This window comes from Atractosteus spatula, chromosome 25 (assembly GCF_055471065.1).
Source record: "Atractosteus spatula isolate fAtrSpa1 chromosome 25, fAtrSpa1.hap1, whole genome shotgun sequence".
Classification (NCBI taxonomy): Eukaryota; Metazoa; Chordata; class Actinopteri; order Semionotiformes; family Lepisosteidae; genus Atractosteus; species Atractosteus spatula.
In genome coordinates, this window is record NC_142730.1 from 3,675,695 (window position 1) to 3,691,236 (window position 15,542).

The window sequence follows — 15,542 nt, forward strand, 5'->3', positions numbered from 1 at the left end:
CATTCATTATTTGGACAGTAATCTGCTTTTGTTTTTAGAAAGAGCAGCCATTTCAGTGCCAGACCCTGTGGTACTATGTTAGTGATATGAAATGCAGTAGCTCACTGATTATATAAGACAAGTGATTTGAAGCTCAGCAGTTGAAGAGCAATTGATATAGCAGATTCATGGCCAATAAATGGATTCATTACTGCCATCTGAGTCTTACAAATAAAGAGGGAGAAATCTTTTTTGACATGCCTTGCTTCCAAGAATAATTGGAACTAATGAAAGCTTTGATGACAGCATTCTTCTTGACATTTAGTTTCTTATTAAATTTTTAAACATTTCATCCTTTGTTCTGGAAAAAGGCAAAAATTACTGCCTTATTTCAATTCACAAAGAGCTATTGTCTTGTGATACCAGATCAAAGGGTTGATGGGACATTTGTGATAAAATAAATGTAAATGTTTTTGAAACCTTCTTTCAAGGGGAACTCAGGTGTATTTGCCTCCTCCTTCCACATTACTTAATTTCTCCTGACCGAAGAAAATACAGTATACTTATTTGCATACATTCTTATATCCAAATTTTTATTTTTTGGCAAATTATATAATGTATATTACAGCTCTTATAGATAATACTGTAGTCTTGGTCATTTTAATACAGTTATACAAAACTGTTAGAAAAATATTAATATTCTTAAGTGTTACTTTAGAAATGTTAATCCCTGTAAAAACATCTTATTTAAATACAAAAGCAAAGAAGATTTACATTTTCAGAAATATCAAAGATGTGCACATTTTCATTAACTACATTAGTTTCGCGCATAACCAAATTGTCACATGTATGAGTCTCACAGAAAACAAGAGAAGCAGCACAAAATATCACTTTTTACATTATATACAATATACTCATGATCAGTGAGCCCCAGCATGAAGCCAGTCATTTGGAATGGCTGTAACACTAGAAAAGACAAAACTATTTAATTCGGATCTTTGATTCCCAACATCTGAGCCCATAAACCACATCAAATATTAAATATGGAGACATTATGTGTTATGTAGGACATAGGCTTCAATGTGTTTAAGGCTTTGTGTACCACAATTTAACTCAAGGGACACTTATGGATAAACTAAAGGGAAACAAAGTATTTCACAATGGGTCACAGACCCATCTTGCTTCTGGACAGTTAGGACCTGCAACAAAGTACTGAACATGCTATTTCTGACTTGCAGGTTGTTTATATTCTATATTTTCTACTTATGAGCATACTCATTTTGCATTTCTTTAATTGACATGTTAATGGGTAGAAAGAGTGCTTGCTTATAAAAGGTAAGAAAACGATATCTTCAGATTATTAACTTATTGAAAGGCACACTTTTTGGCTTGCTCAGTGAAGCCACGATATGTACATATATAGCTCTAGCAACGATGATTTCTATTTGCAATTTAAAAAATCAATGCACAGCTTAAAAACCAGAAGACACTACTAACATCCCCAACAATATTTACAATGTTTCAGTAGCCATCAGCAGACAGGAGTAGATTTCTCTAAAGCTCAGAATCAGTTGATATGGTTATGTGCTGCATCCTTGGAGCCCTTCATGACAAGAATATCTCAGAATACATTCTACAAAAGAGTCCACTTTTGCTTGACTGAAGAACTTTTGCGACTGATTTGAACAATAACCCATCACTTCTGTGCTCCTAAAATCTACAGCAGAATCCACAGCCTTTGTTATGACAGCAATTGCAGCAGTATCTGCAGAGAGAAAGGTGACTTTGCCTCTTTGTCCGCAACTTGCCTTCAGTCTGCCAAGAAAATCAAAATATATGATTACTTAACATACGACAAATTCTTGAAGCCTGTAGCCCAGCCTTCTACAACACAATGAGCACATGTGGATATAAAATCACTTTATTGGCCATATACAATTTTCTTGCATTATGACTTTGTCTTTTCGCATACCCCAACTTGCTCTCCATGAGGCACACGGACAGGGAGAGAAGCTTGGGGTCAGAGCGCAGGGTCAGCCATTTATACGGCACCCTGGAGCAGTTGGGGTTAAGGGCATTCCTCTGCCAGCCATGGGATATGAACCAGCAACCTTCCAGCCACAGGCACAGATCCTTATCCACAGAGCCACTGCACTGCCCATATACAGTTTTTCCACAATAGACAAGCAGGTATGAATTTGAGCAGCAGAGTAACCACACCGCAGGAAAGTTATTTTTAAGATCAATGGTTTTCAATGCTACTTAAGACTATTATACAATCAGTACAAATATTTTTTTTAAGCATACTTCTATGTAATAGTTTCTGTGCTTCCATTTTCTAATAATCTTTTCTAAATTTTCTGTTCACTATTAGATCCATACCAGTTATATTATCTGTGATGATAATCCATATGCACATACTGAAAGTTAATTGAATACCCACACATTGTAATGTGGGACCTTAGACGTTCTAGTGAAATAAAGACAAATATTTAATTTTGAAATGTTCAACTCTACAGACATCTGTAGAATGAATGAAAGTCTGTTTATAATCAAAGCTTAACTAATCAAAAAGTGGAAAAACTCACCAGTGATTGCACATCCTCATCAGCAAAAGTCATCTGTACCTCTGCTGGACTACTATGTTCAGCCTCCGTCTCCTGTATTTCTGCCTGTTTAAAAAAGAAGAATTAAAAGTTTTAAAAGAACTATTCAACAGCACAGTGAATAATGTTAAATTTTATCTCAGCTGAAAGAAATGAATGTAGATTTAATGTTAGCATTAAACTGGCATAACATTTAAAAAGCATGTGTCTTTATTTAAGAGCCATTTTCTGTACTGCAAAACACAAGTAGGGGTTAGCCTTTGTTTTATGCAAGGTAATAAAGTCTGGGTATGTACCAGTCATGAACTGGCATGGAATCTGTAAATGGTAATCCTGGAGGATGAGTTATCTAATGTTTTGTGGGAATGTGTGGAGGAGAGTTTATACAGTATATGTCCAGTGAGTTCAATGTGTGAGGAAATAAGACACTTTGATATTTAGAGATAATTTTGCAATGAGACAACAAATACAGTATTCTCTTTTAATCAGAAAAAAATAAAAATCCAATAAATGATATAAGAACAGTTAAAAGTCCTGCTAATTCTGTTTTGCTTCTAAGAGGAAAGAGGAAAAATCATATACCGGCACTTGCAGATCAGTTTAAATTTCTGATTGGAAAACCGATTGGTAGAAACTGAAGTATCAGCTTACCTCTGCGAATGGGACAGCGTCGCTGCTTTGAATACAGACTGACAGCAGCACGACCAACACCGCAACAGAAAGAGCCTTCATTGCGATCGATTTTCAACAGCGTCGCTTGGACAAAAAAAAAAGGTAATATTAGGCTATTACAGCTAATATACAGATATCTTGTTTCAGCAGATTTTCTCTCTTTTTCAGACCGTCTTCTTGCAGGGAAGTGAATGCTGGTCAGTTGGTTACTCTGCCAATATTTATACCCAAATTCCGCCGGTATTGCCTCACTGTCAAAACTCCACCCTCGCTGTTAACTCTAAACTTAAATCCTTGTTACTCAATGCTAGATGCCACCCCCCCAACTACATTCACTTTTTCTTAATCTTGTAGACTTTCACTGATGACGTGTTTTCCAAACAGCCGCACATTTTTAATAACATGTTATTGAATCTTTTGATGAGTAATGCAAGCCAAAATCAGTCTAAATTACAAGCAGAAAGGACGGGTGTTCAATGAACAACTTCTAGTGGCACATATAGGAATCATTACAAAAGGCAAATAAACTATCAGGACAAAAAGATTACAATACCGTGTGACTATCCTGTGGTAAAAGAAGTAGGAATTCTAGACCTAATACAGCATTTTTAGAATAATTCAACAGCCTATTCCTTAAATAAGGTAAATATCTTCTGTTTGCGAAGTTTAGTCATTTTAGGCATTTGATTTCACTGAATTTCGACTGCATAATAATAAGCCATAATACATGACTTCACTACATATCATTTCAATTTCTGTCCATTGAGACTCTCAGCAGATGAACAGTAATGTGGCGCACTGTATATCATTGTTATTCGGAGTTGTTTAGTCTGCATTATTTTCTAAATTATTTTATATACATTATGAGTCATCAAATGCTTTTGGATCTAGGAATTATGAAAAAAATAGTCCACGCTGAATTTATTTGATTAGGCTTTCTTTACTGCGCAACTTGAGGGCAAGGTTATTCTGGGCATTAATAATTGAAGCGAATTCCCTATGGAGGCCGTGTTCTGCAGGATTACCGTTGACAGCTGTTGGCGGATTATGCGGGAATTCCATGCCTGGAAACGGGAAATTTTGAATTGCACCAGCGGGTTCCTTCTGTCTATCATGCAGAGAAGCATGTGGGACTTTCCCACCTAGGGCTATACTTTTCAAGTTGGTAGTAAGCCGTGCACCGCCGTTTCGTGACTTTACTCATCAGAGACCCGTTAAATGGTCAATTTTCTGAACAACATTTGGCAATATCTGTATAGCCATAATTAGCATTTTCTTAAATACCTTCTCCCGTATTGTTAAACTATGATTACTATTTCCGAACATAATGCACTTAATGTAAAAATACTACTGCTGAGCCGTCTTTCGGATGAGATGCTAAACCGAGGTCCTGACTCTCGGTGGTCATTTCATGAAGGTAGTCCGACAGTCTGTTGGTGTGCTAGTGAGGATCATTGCGCGATTGAAATTTAAGTAGATACATTTAGCAACTAATACAGTAAACATACAGTATATACAAAACATACAGAGGAAACATTGTGTTACAGAACATTTAAAGTGTAGTTTACGCATACGAAACACGTGGTTTATATATATTATTGCTTACGAGAGTATGCAGTATCTGGCAAAAACGGTTGACTTTTTGAAGTTTATTGTCGGGACACAACGGGTGATTATATTCATAGACTAACAATTTAAACCGTTCAGCACTCTAGAACAGTGTTCTAGCATCCTATGTGCGATATACAGTAAATACTGTATAGGCAACGGTAATGTGATGCAGGAATCATCATTATCTATGATGATTAGCTCGTCAATGATTTCTCAATGTTGAGCGTCAGGCATTGAAAGCTTGACAATGTGATAACGATACAACGACTATAGCGAAATGGCAGTCACATACAGAACCGGGACATCCTTGTCTCACTGAGTCAATCTGCACACTGGCCTGCTACTCGCATTACACTAGTTTAATTACAGCAGAGATTTCTTACAGGACCACAATAAACTATCCACTAACACAATCAACTACTGGAGTATATTAGGAAGCAATTTATCTCATGTATATTTTATATTTAGATAGACAACGTAGAATACCAATTCAGTGAAAATATATTTTCATAATCATAATCCACCACTATTACGAATTTCAACATGTACAAAAATGCTCTACATTTGACTAGTAATCTCATAAAAGCATAAAATGTACAAACTATAGGGTAGACATTCATTGGTCGAAAGACACTGCTTCAACAACATAGCTAGGTAGCTTTAATTTTATTTTGGAATTAGATTGTAATGAATACAGGAACAGGAGATTGCCTATGATCAGAGAATCAAATGAAACACAAGGATAGAGCTTAACCTTCTCTGTAACCGTGCAAGCAAATATGGACTAAGATGTCTGTCTGTATGTTAGATATTGTTTTGCCTGGAATACACTTTTGAAGTCACCCTAGTTGCTCTATTACATTTCTATACAACACAACCCATGCTTGGAGTCAGAGGAAGTTCAAGGAACAGGACTGTGCTCCATTCTTACGTGGATGTTTTCTAACAGATAAGGACTGATCAGACAAAAAATAAATCATACACTGGCGTGATTGCTAAAAAGGAGAATATTTTTGAAAAAATATTGCAGTGAAATGCCGGGAAAGCATACTCATTAATGCATTTTTTGGAATATGTTTTTTTTAATTCGGTATTTACTTTTTCATCCTCTATTAAAGTCGGCATTATTTTGCTGAATCATCCTCTCAGTCGAACTGTTGCTTGGCGTTGTGCTGAGTCATTCGAGTTTTGTCGTGTTTCAGCGGGATTGCGAATCCCAGAGTATGTCGCAGTGTGGCTATAGTGCAGGATAAAGTAAAACATTTCAAAACGCTGCATTTTAATATGTCCGATGACGGTTTTCACTGAACTTTAGATCTACTGTGTGCATTCAGGATATTTCTCACATTCTGATTCTCCAGTGGAGATCGAGGATAAAATAATCAAGTTCCCATTTGCCTTTCAATCTGTTACTTTTATTTTAGTAGTGACTGAATTCTCTTGATGCCGAGAATCCCTGTCGCTTGTCGCATGTTTTGCTGAGTCACTCCATCTTTGCGATAACCTAGTCTGCCCTTTTAAGTTTTGGGTGGATAAAAAAAACTCATTTGTCAACAAATCGAGCAGCTATTGACATGTTTTTTTTTTTCGCAAACGCTGGCGAAACCACAGAAAAAGACTTTCGCTTGTCCCTGCAGTAGAACCGTACAGTATGTTCTCCCTCCGTCTGTGCCCACCGTTTCTTCTGTGTTACAGATTCCCCGGAGAGTTTACAGAACGGAGTCTTTCAATATCACTCAATTCCATTCATTCACCTTGTCTTCCAGGTTCACAAGATGAATGAATATCAGAATTATTTAAAAGATCGACTACGTACATTAAACACTATTGTGGGCAGAGTTTACTATATTCTCTTAATGTGCGATACTATGAGTGCTTGAAAATGGATCATAACAACCAATAATTAAGAATAGTCACTCTATTAATAAAATAACAGTTGCGCATTTTTTGGTGCAGTAGCCTACATCACACATAGATAATTCAGTGATGCTTTTTTCGTATGTAAGACGTTTCGGATGAAGGAATATTTGAATTGATGAATTAAAGCATCAGTTAAATAGCAGCGACTGATAAGGGTTTATGCAAAGCAAATAAACTCAGCTGGTCTGAACACCGGCAGACGCGTGATCGAAGTACTGCAATGCCTGGGTTATAGTTTCCACTACTTTGATATTGTCGATTTAAGCGCTGTGTTAAAATGAACAAAAGCAGCAAGAGAGCACAATGCAGGTGAACTCAACTCTTCAGATATCTCATTTGACTTAAATCCTGTTATTACGTCATAATTGTTTGGCAACGCTTTAAATTAGTGCGTCAAACTATGTTCCCGACAACGCAGTTACATAGTTGGCCAGATTATTTAACCGCATGATCGTATTACTCATACCTTGACTTTCAGATATTTCATAGATAACCATGCCTTTAATGAAGTTAATGCTTTGAGTAATGGACTGTAAAAGACCTTAAGACATACACTATATATATCTAAGAAAGCAGTTAGGTTCTTTATCTGCTTAAGATGGTGCAAAACACAGAACTCACGAAATCCTCTAACAGTTGAGTTTGATATGCTTGAAAAAACTCAATTTAAATCAAGAACAAATCTAATGAAGATTTAATAAGTATTAATCCAGTCCAAAAAATGCTTATTGCTCATGATGATAAATTAGTGATTAAGTAAACAATCATAAATACAAACAATAAATATTTCTGGGGCCTTTACAACAAAATAATTATGAGGATGTTATTTTCAATTGTCCATCAATTCCTGAGAGATCCTTTATATATATTATTCCCATTATTCCTTTTATCACATCAAAGAGTATTTTTTTCCCCATAAGAAATAAATGTAAGGTTTTTAGGTTCAGCTAAAAAATAAATCTTGCTAGTTGTGGGTGTTCCAAAAATAAATATTTTTCTTTAAAATATTTCCAAGCTATGGGGTGTGAGGACTTCTGACCTACTGTAAAAAATCCAGGATTTTGCAATTTGACTTCGCTGAAGTACTACAGAACACACAAACTTCTTCTTTTCTGGTTCATCCCTTCTTCCACGTGGAAATGAGTGATCTACCTTTAATCGCATTTACAATGGCCTCCCGTTTATAAACAGTCCTTTGTTGCTTATGGCCCCTATAAGAAATTTAAGGAAGCTTTTGTGCAAGGATACTAGATTTTTTTTAGCAGTGGTCAGTCTAGATTTTTACTAAGAAGTCACAGCTAATGCTTTTTTCAAAGGACCTGTGAACAGAAGCACAAGCTGTGTGTAGAACAAAAAAACAATCTAGTTCTTATTCACTTTTAGGCAGTATTCAAACTGTGAACCAAAAGATGATGAATTTGAAAAACAGATTTTCATGCCAAGGTATAGCAGATTTGGTGCCTGGTGTGAGACAAATCACATTTAAACAGCATTGAATGAAAATATGGAGATATTAAGTTGTAAATAATTCACTTCTGCTTCTGGGAAAATTAACCCTGATGTGAGCGTGTGCTTATTTAGGTCTGGGCACGTGCCCTGTGATGGACAGGCATCAATGTCCAGCGTGTGTCCTGCCACTGCTTGTCTGGATACCGCAAAACCCTGTATTGTACAAAGTGGATAGAAAATAGATGTATGAATAATTTGCTTCAGCCTAAAAGTAAAACTACTTATCAGCCCTCAAGGAGATCTGACCCAAAATTACACAGCTTGACTTCTCTAGGAGGGCCAAATGCAAGTAAAAGCACTTCTTCTGTGTCCGTGAAACCTCTGGACTTAGGCTCCACCAGGCTTCAAACACAAACGCAAGAAAAGCACTTAGCAGCCGAAGCCCTTTTCTTTAATATGTGCCAAATTCACTTTTTCACCTTAGTTAACTGGAAAGAAGGAAGACCAGGTTTCCAGGAATTCATTGGGGATTCTCCAGGTTTATAAACGGGTTAACAAACTTGGATTGCCTTGTACTACACCTCAAAATGTCCCATTGCTGTGGGCTGGCCAGAGTCCTGACTGCATTTGTTGACACTGTCATATTGGTCCTCGCTATCAGTGGGAATCGTCTCCTCAAACAACGTGGGCTCCAGTCAGTCTTGCCTGGCCCCGGGCGCCACTTGGGCGCCAGAGCGCTTGGCTGCAGAACAGGGCAATGACCCTCGTTGAGTATGATGCCTTGGCACCTACCCAGAGAGCACCACTGCACTGGTCAGGCAACTCCAAACTGTTCAGTTAAATAACTAGAAATTGTTTCACACCAAAATCATTTTTTTCACAAGGGAAACCTTTTGAACTTTTTATGGATTCCTTTAATGTCAAGTCAATTACCGATGTGGGAATTATAATAGAACCTTTTTGCTTTCCACACATGCTGTAGCCTACACATTTCCAAACCATTTTCTACACTTACCAGTATGTAATCCAAACACTTGTGACTTAAAATGTGTTTTATGGCTATAGTCATTTGTCCATAGCTTCCCAAAGCAAGATGGAGTGTCACTCTAGTTATTTTAGTTGAGAAAAATATGAGCCCCAGCTCTCAATATCCATGTACTGGATTAAGTATTTGAAACTCTGGCAGTTCTTTTTTTTTTCCCAGCCAAGCACAATGTTTTCAACAAAGCATGTAACACACTCACAGAAAGCTGTATCAAACAAAGTTTTTATTGTCATAAGTTACAATAATGCCCATAGCAGTCAAAAAGCCTTGGATAAATAAATCTAACTCCCAGAGCGCAGGTTCAATATATGTTGATATCATCCTTGAGTCCTTCAGCTCAGCAGGAGCAATGTTCAGCAGAAGAACAGAACAGAACAGAAGATGTTCAGCAGTGCAGAATGCTTTAACGACATAGAAGAGTTAGTTATAGTTTTCAAGAATCATGGCTCAGTTTGGCAAACTGATTTATAAAGGAAAGTAGAATTAAAACTGTTTTTAATCCCATAATTAAACTGAACATACTGAGTCCCTACTAGGTGAACAGTGACATCCTTAATTGAAATCTTGTTACTCATTGTATTCTAGCTTCTCCCCAAAAGCCTTCCTCCATCACAGACACTATTTGCATTTTATTGACCATCTCATTATGAAGTCAGAGGACACTTTGATCAAGTCAAGGGTCAAGTCCAGCAAATGGGCAGCTTAAGTAAGCAAAAGCTCACATGGACAAAACACCAAAGAGACTGTGTCACTCAAAGACCACAGATGCAGAAGCTTGGTCTGAGTTTACCTCAGTGGGCCATAACTATTTCTTGCTAAGGGGACACCTATCCTTCAGAATTTTCTACTCTGAGAAATTATTTGCCTCAAATACAAAAGTCTTTGGCTGCTCTTCTTTCAAAAGATGCTCAAGATGGGTACAAGTCCTACAGCAGGGTCCTGTATGTTGTCAATGGACATTTTACATCCCTGGTTTAACTCAATGTTTTTGAGAACCACAGGATTTTCTCCTTCTGACAGTGTAGTCGAACAGTTGGATCAAATGGGTTTTGGCATTTCCAATGTACCGTACACAGGTTTAATTTTTTAAGATCCATAGCAGGATATTCTTCTTTGATCACGACGTTCTGCATCTTTAAAGCAAAAAATGCAGACCACCCACAGCTGCCCGGGCACAAGTGACTTATCAGTTCCAGGGGGACTCTGCTCATGCAGTGTAAGCTGGAATCTGATAGAGACACGTAATGATGTCATAGTGGTGGTAGGAAGGGGATCAAAGATCACTCACTTCAAACACAGGAGGGAGAACAGAGACGCCTGGCTGTGGCAGAGGCGGCACACTGACTGGCCAAGAGTGGGGAGGGGAAAAAGCACAGCAGACCGGGAGGCGACAGCTGAGGGAGAAGGAGTTCAAGGTAGGATGGGTGGGCTGGAGGACGAAGAAGAGAGCTGAGAACGAATGAAGATTGAAATAGGTTGGACTTTGTCAATGCTTAGAAATCTGGAGTAAAAAGACTGAAAATGTACTGAAACCCATAGTTCCAAAAGCTATTCCAAAAACATTACATTGGCTCATTTTGGGGTTTAGCAAACAATCTCTACCACAACCAGAAGTAAAAAAAAAATCAATCAAATGAACTTGGGCAAGAGCATTGAATAATTTTAGATTCAGTTGAATATCTTACTTCACTGAACAAATGCTGTTTGGTAAATTATACTTGCTTGACTATGATGTCTCTGCTAGTAAGATGTTCTAGTGAAGAAACGCATTGAAGGTACAACGTAGTAATAAATGTGTCAGCATTGCTATAACTGTGATGTAGAGCTGCATATCGACATCTTCAAACTGAATGCAGTTAAAAACATGACTGGGAATTGAACAATAAAACAAACCACCATGTTTTACTACAATACAAACCCAGTAAAGTGTAACATTTTACAATAACTATGTTTTACTTATGAGAGGGGCTTAAGTCAGGATAATTTTTTAACATTTTTAAAATATGGCTACAAGAGACTTAACCAGTACATTAGTTTTAGAAATACCACTGATTTGTTAAACTACCCATAAACTGCAGCAAAAAAGTGAGAAGAAAACCTTTAAGCTCCAGTTCCAAGCAGCTACTAAAACATTAAAGCTCAGTTGAAAAAAAAAATACTTTAAACCGGAAATCTTTGGTTATGTTTTCCTTTTTCTTTAATTTTGGAATTGTCAAATTACTTTCTTTGAAATCACACACAGGTAAATTTCATTTTCATTGGTGAAATGGTTTCTAAGGTTCCTGTCAACATTAGGCACTGTTCATAAATTCTAAAAAAGTAACATAAAAGTACCCAAAGGTTAGTGTTAGGTTTTTCTCATGACAGTTGCAAATTATAATAGTAATTAACCAGATGGGGTTTTTATTTAGTCCCCAAATGCTTATAAAAATACTTTGTATCTGGGGTGAAGCATGTTGGTGTGAAACTGAAGTGATCCTAAAGCCATGTCCTTATGTCCCCATGTTCTCAAGTATTTTGTCTTGGAATTCCCAGCGAAGAGCAAGGGTTAGCATCTACTGGTCCGCTGACATCATTTCATATAAAATGAAAGGCTAAGACTCCGAGATCTCAAGTTTCAAATCTTAGGGTGGCATTTAATAATTACATACCATGCCTGTTTTTAGACTTAAAAACCCTGGGCCTGGACAATTGCGAAATACTTGGTAAACCCGATCAGAATTGTGTGGACACCAGCTTTACGGACCCTACCCCAAAGACGGAGACAGTCTTATCTTGTTAGAAACAAAGTTCCCGACCCTTTAGATTGGTCTGTTAATGTAAGCCAAACCCCTAAATGACATTCCTGGTCACCTGCTGCTTCACTCTGAGCACATAAAAAACCTTTATTGCCATTATTACTGTCAAACGCAAGTCCAAATTACACCACTAATGGAAAAGACAGTTGAATGTTTTATTGCATCACATTCAGTAGAACATTACGAAGCTAAAATAGTCCCCACACAGGGACACAACTGTACTGTATTGCTGTGTGATTAATATTCAATAACTTACCAGAAAAACAGCAGTTCTGTGAAATGGAAAATAAATACAACTCTCAGCTGGGAATTTTCAGGAGTTATCAGATGGCTGGCTTACTTTAGAAACAAATCAATACTTTGTTTCAACACTAAATTTAACCTTACCCTGATTTTTAATTAACTAAATTTAACCTTAAAAGTGAACATCCTTCATTATTTTTAATATTGTACCACTATTCGTTACCTATGAAAATGATCCTCCTGACATAAGCAGACTATTTTTTAAATTGATCAAAATCTAAACATGGTAACATTCTAATTAATGGGTGATGGAAAGTGACCTGCAGCACTCGGGCACCTAAACTGACACCAGCAATGAAATAAGTATCTTGTTATAAAGCATAAACAGAACAATCGGTAGATTATATATAACCTGTGAAGTAAAAAACATGCATGTCTGAGACCACAAAGTACTGGCTTCTTGGGGTAATAACATACAATATGACTTTCAACCACTTAAGTTTTAATTGCAAGGAATATAGTCTAAAATTCTCCCACCCAATAAAGTAATGAAGGCTGTGCCACTCACCTTCTAGAAACAGAACTAGAAAAAAACCCAATTAGGATTAATAAAATCTACCTTTGTGGTTTAATGTCTTTCTTGTGAAACATCTTGTTGTAACACAGGGTACTACCTCAAAGCAAATCTGGAAAAAGAATGCAACAGTTTTCCAATAGGACTCAGATCATTGTGTGACACTATTTTACTTCCTTCTAACAATGCTTGTTTGAAATGGGAAGAGCAAAAAAAGAAAGGGATGGTCTTTTAACCAATATATCCTATAAGCCATTTTTAAAGAAAAATAACAAGCACCACTCTCAAACAAAATTTAACTTACAGTTAGCCAGGTCTAGGACACACAAGATACAAAAAGAATAAATGTAAGAAACAATCCAATGGCATTCTAAAATCACCACAAACTTAATTAGTTCCAGGAAACAAAAGGCACAAATAAGATCTGACAAAGAAATTTCGCAGTTATTTATTTTGCAATGTTATAAAAGACAACAATGTGATTGGCTCCTAGCTACCTAGAGACACACAGCCACTGGGTGTTGCCCATGGGTCTGGGGCCCTACCATTGGTAGTTACTTCTGTTTTGCTACTTAAGGGGAAAAAAAAAAGAAAGGTGTGACCCATTGGCTATTTCGTGTTGAGCAAGACTCTTAGCCTTTGCTATGAATTAATTCCATGCTTACACTACTGAAGAAAACAAAAAAGTCTTAGGCTGTATCTTATCTCCCCATCTTTCCCTTCCCTCTCACCCACCCCATTCCCACCCAGGATAAAGAAAAAAACAATGTACAAAATAATTAATAACCAACAACCAACGTCTTTCCACCATTTTTCTTCTTGGTCATCCTACACAGTAAGAACAGTTCCAGCCATGGGCTCAGGAGAAAAGAAGGGTGAAAGGCTATAGGCCGTCCTCCTTACTTTCACACAAACGAAACAGCGCGAGGTCCGTCTCCGCGTCCGGGGCCTTGCTTGGCTTTATTATGTCCTGTCTCAATGTGATCAGTCCTTTCCTTCTGTGGAGTTGCTACAGTTGCTGTATATTTACAAGAGCAGTTAGTGAATCACCCCCTGCCACCGAGAGGTGAATGCAGCAGCCAACACACTGCAATCTGTGACCAGGAGTAGTGCTGTTGCCTTGAAATCCAGATAGGTGGGGTTTCTCATCCACATTTCTCTCGCCATCAAAAGCACGACCCACCTAAGTGCTTCAAACAGTTCCTGAACCAATAACTTAACACAGTGTCCACTGGGTGTGCCATTCATACCATCAATTATGAGTTAGATAAGGGGTATTCAGCATGGCATGGTGGCCCTTCCAATCCACTCCGTTATACTAATCCTTACATTAAATACCAACTCAACAATTAAGCAGGGAGTATATTGGAAAGAACACAGAGTGAGCATGTCTTATTTTGACTGTCCCAGTTTTATCTAAAGAGTTTGACGGATTTACAAGTTTAGTCTCCGAACACAATCTACTTATTAATGTTATTCTTTCTTGACCCTAACAACGGTACCCCTGGGTAAAAAATAAACCATTTTAACAAAAAAAATGTCAAGGCCATTATTTGCTGTACATTGCATTTGGACAGTTAATCACTGTTGGGAATCCATTCACCAGAGTTCAGGGAAACTTCACCATCAGGTCTGCTCTTTCTGAGGAGCAAGCGATATACCACAGTTTGCTTTTGCATGGGGTGGGGGCACAGGCATTTTTACCATCCAAGGTTAAATTGTATAAAACTTTTTTTCCCAATCCCATTGAAGAGCCACTTCAAATGTTTTTTTTTTTAGCTCAAGCAATCAAGTGATCATTATTTTTACCATCTACATCTCCATTACAATAAGAAAAATACCAAAGCACATTATACAATATGTACCAGAAACGGCTGCAGTTCTTTTAAAATATGAAGACGATCCATGCTGTATGTTCAATGAACAGCAATACAAACTACAAACTAAATACGAATAGTGTGGCGATTCCTAGATTTGTTTCCTAAATCTGGATTACGTTTGAAATATTAGTGGAGTAAGCAATTTAAACAAAGGGACTGTGCAAAAATCCTAATCTTTCCAGCATTCTATCCTGTGGACAATTTTTATTCATATATCCGTAAAGCAATATTCCAAGATCCTGAAATGAAATAGCTTAATAGGGATTCTTAGATCATTAAGCTACAACCAACTGCATGAGAAACAGGGTCCTAATGGCCTCAGTTACTGTGGTACTTTTTCTCAAGATCTTAAAAAGGTAGAAGATATGGGCTGTTCAACTTAAGGAAGTTACGTTAACAGTGGCTTTTTCAAATGTAATAATACATCTTTTTTCCCCCACTTTAACACAGTTATCAGAGCGAACATGATATTCACAACAAATCCAGCAATACACTCACTTCAGGAAAAAGTTTTAGCAACTTCAGCTTATTACCCAACTAAGTTACACAAACGTGGAAATCTAAATGGCAGGCAAAGGTCTCATCACTGTCAAATAAGTCACTTTCAGTAATAACCAAAAAACAATACTATAAAATAAGTTTAAAGAATTATATGGGCGGGACTCTAAAATAACATACATTAATCTTATAAGCATGTTCTATTCTTTTTTCTTATCTATCCCACCATATACAAATTAATCATTACGAAAAAGTTTAATATAAATA

The 15,542-nt window shown here is 37.1% G+C and overlaps 1 protein-coding gene across 1 annotated transcript; it reads right to left on the reverse strand.

Moving 5' to 3' along the window:
* Window positions 1–573: 573 nt before the first annotated feature.
* On the reverse strand, window positions 574–3,447 carry hamp (hepcidin antimicrobial peptide). Its single transcript, XM_088905581.1, has 3 exons — window positions 3,237–3,447; window positions 2,568–2,651; window positions 574–1,794 (listed from the first exon to the last, which is right to left on the reverse strand). Exons 1-3 carry the CDS (start codon window positions 3,315–3,317, stop codon window positions 1,690–1,692), a joined length of 270 nt encoding a protein of 89 aa, XP_088761707.1. The 5' UTR covers window positions 3,318–3,447; the 3' UTR covers window positions 574–1,689.
* Window positions 3,448–15,542: the final 12,095 nt, after the last annotated feature.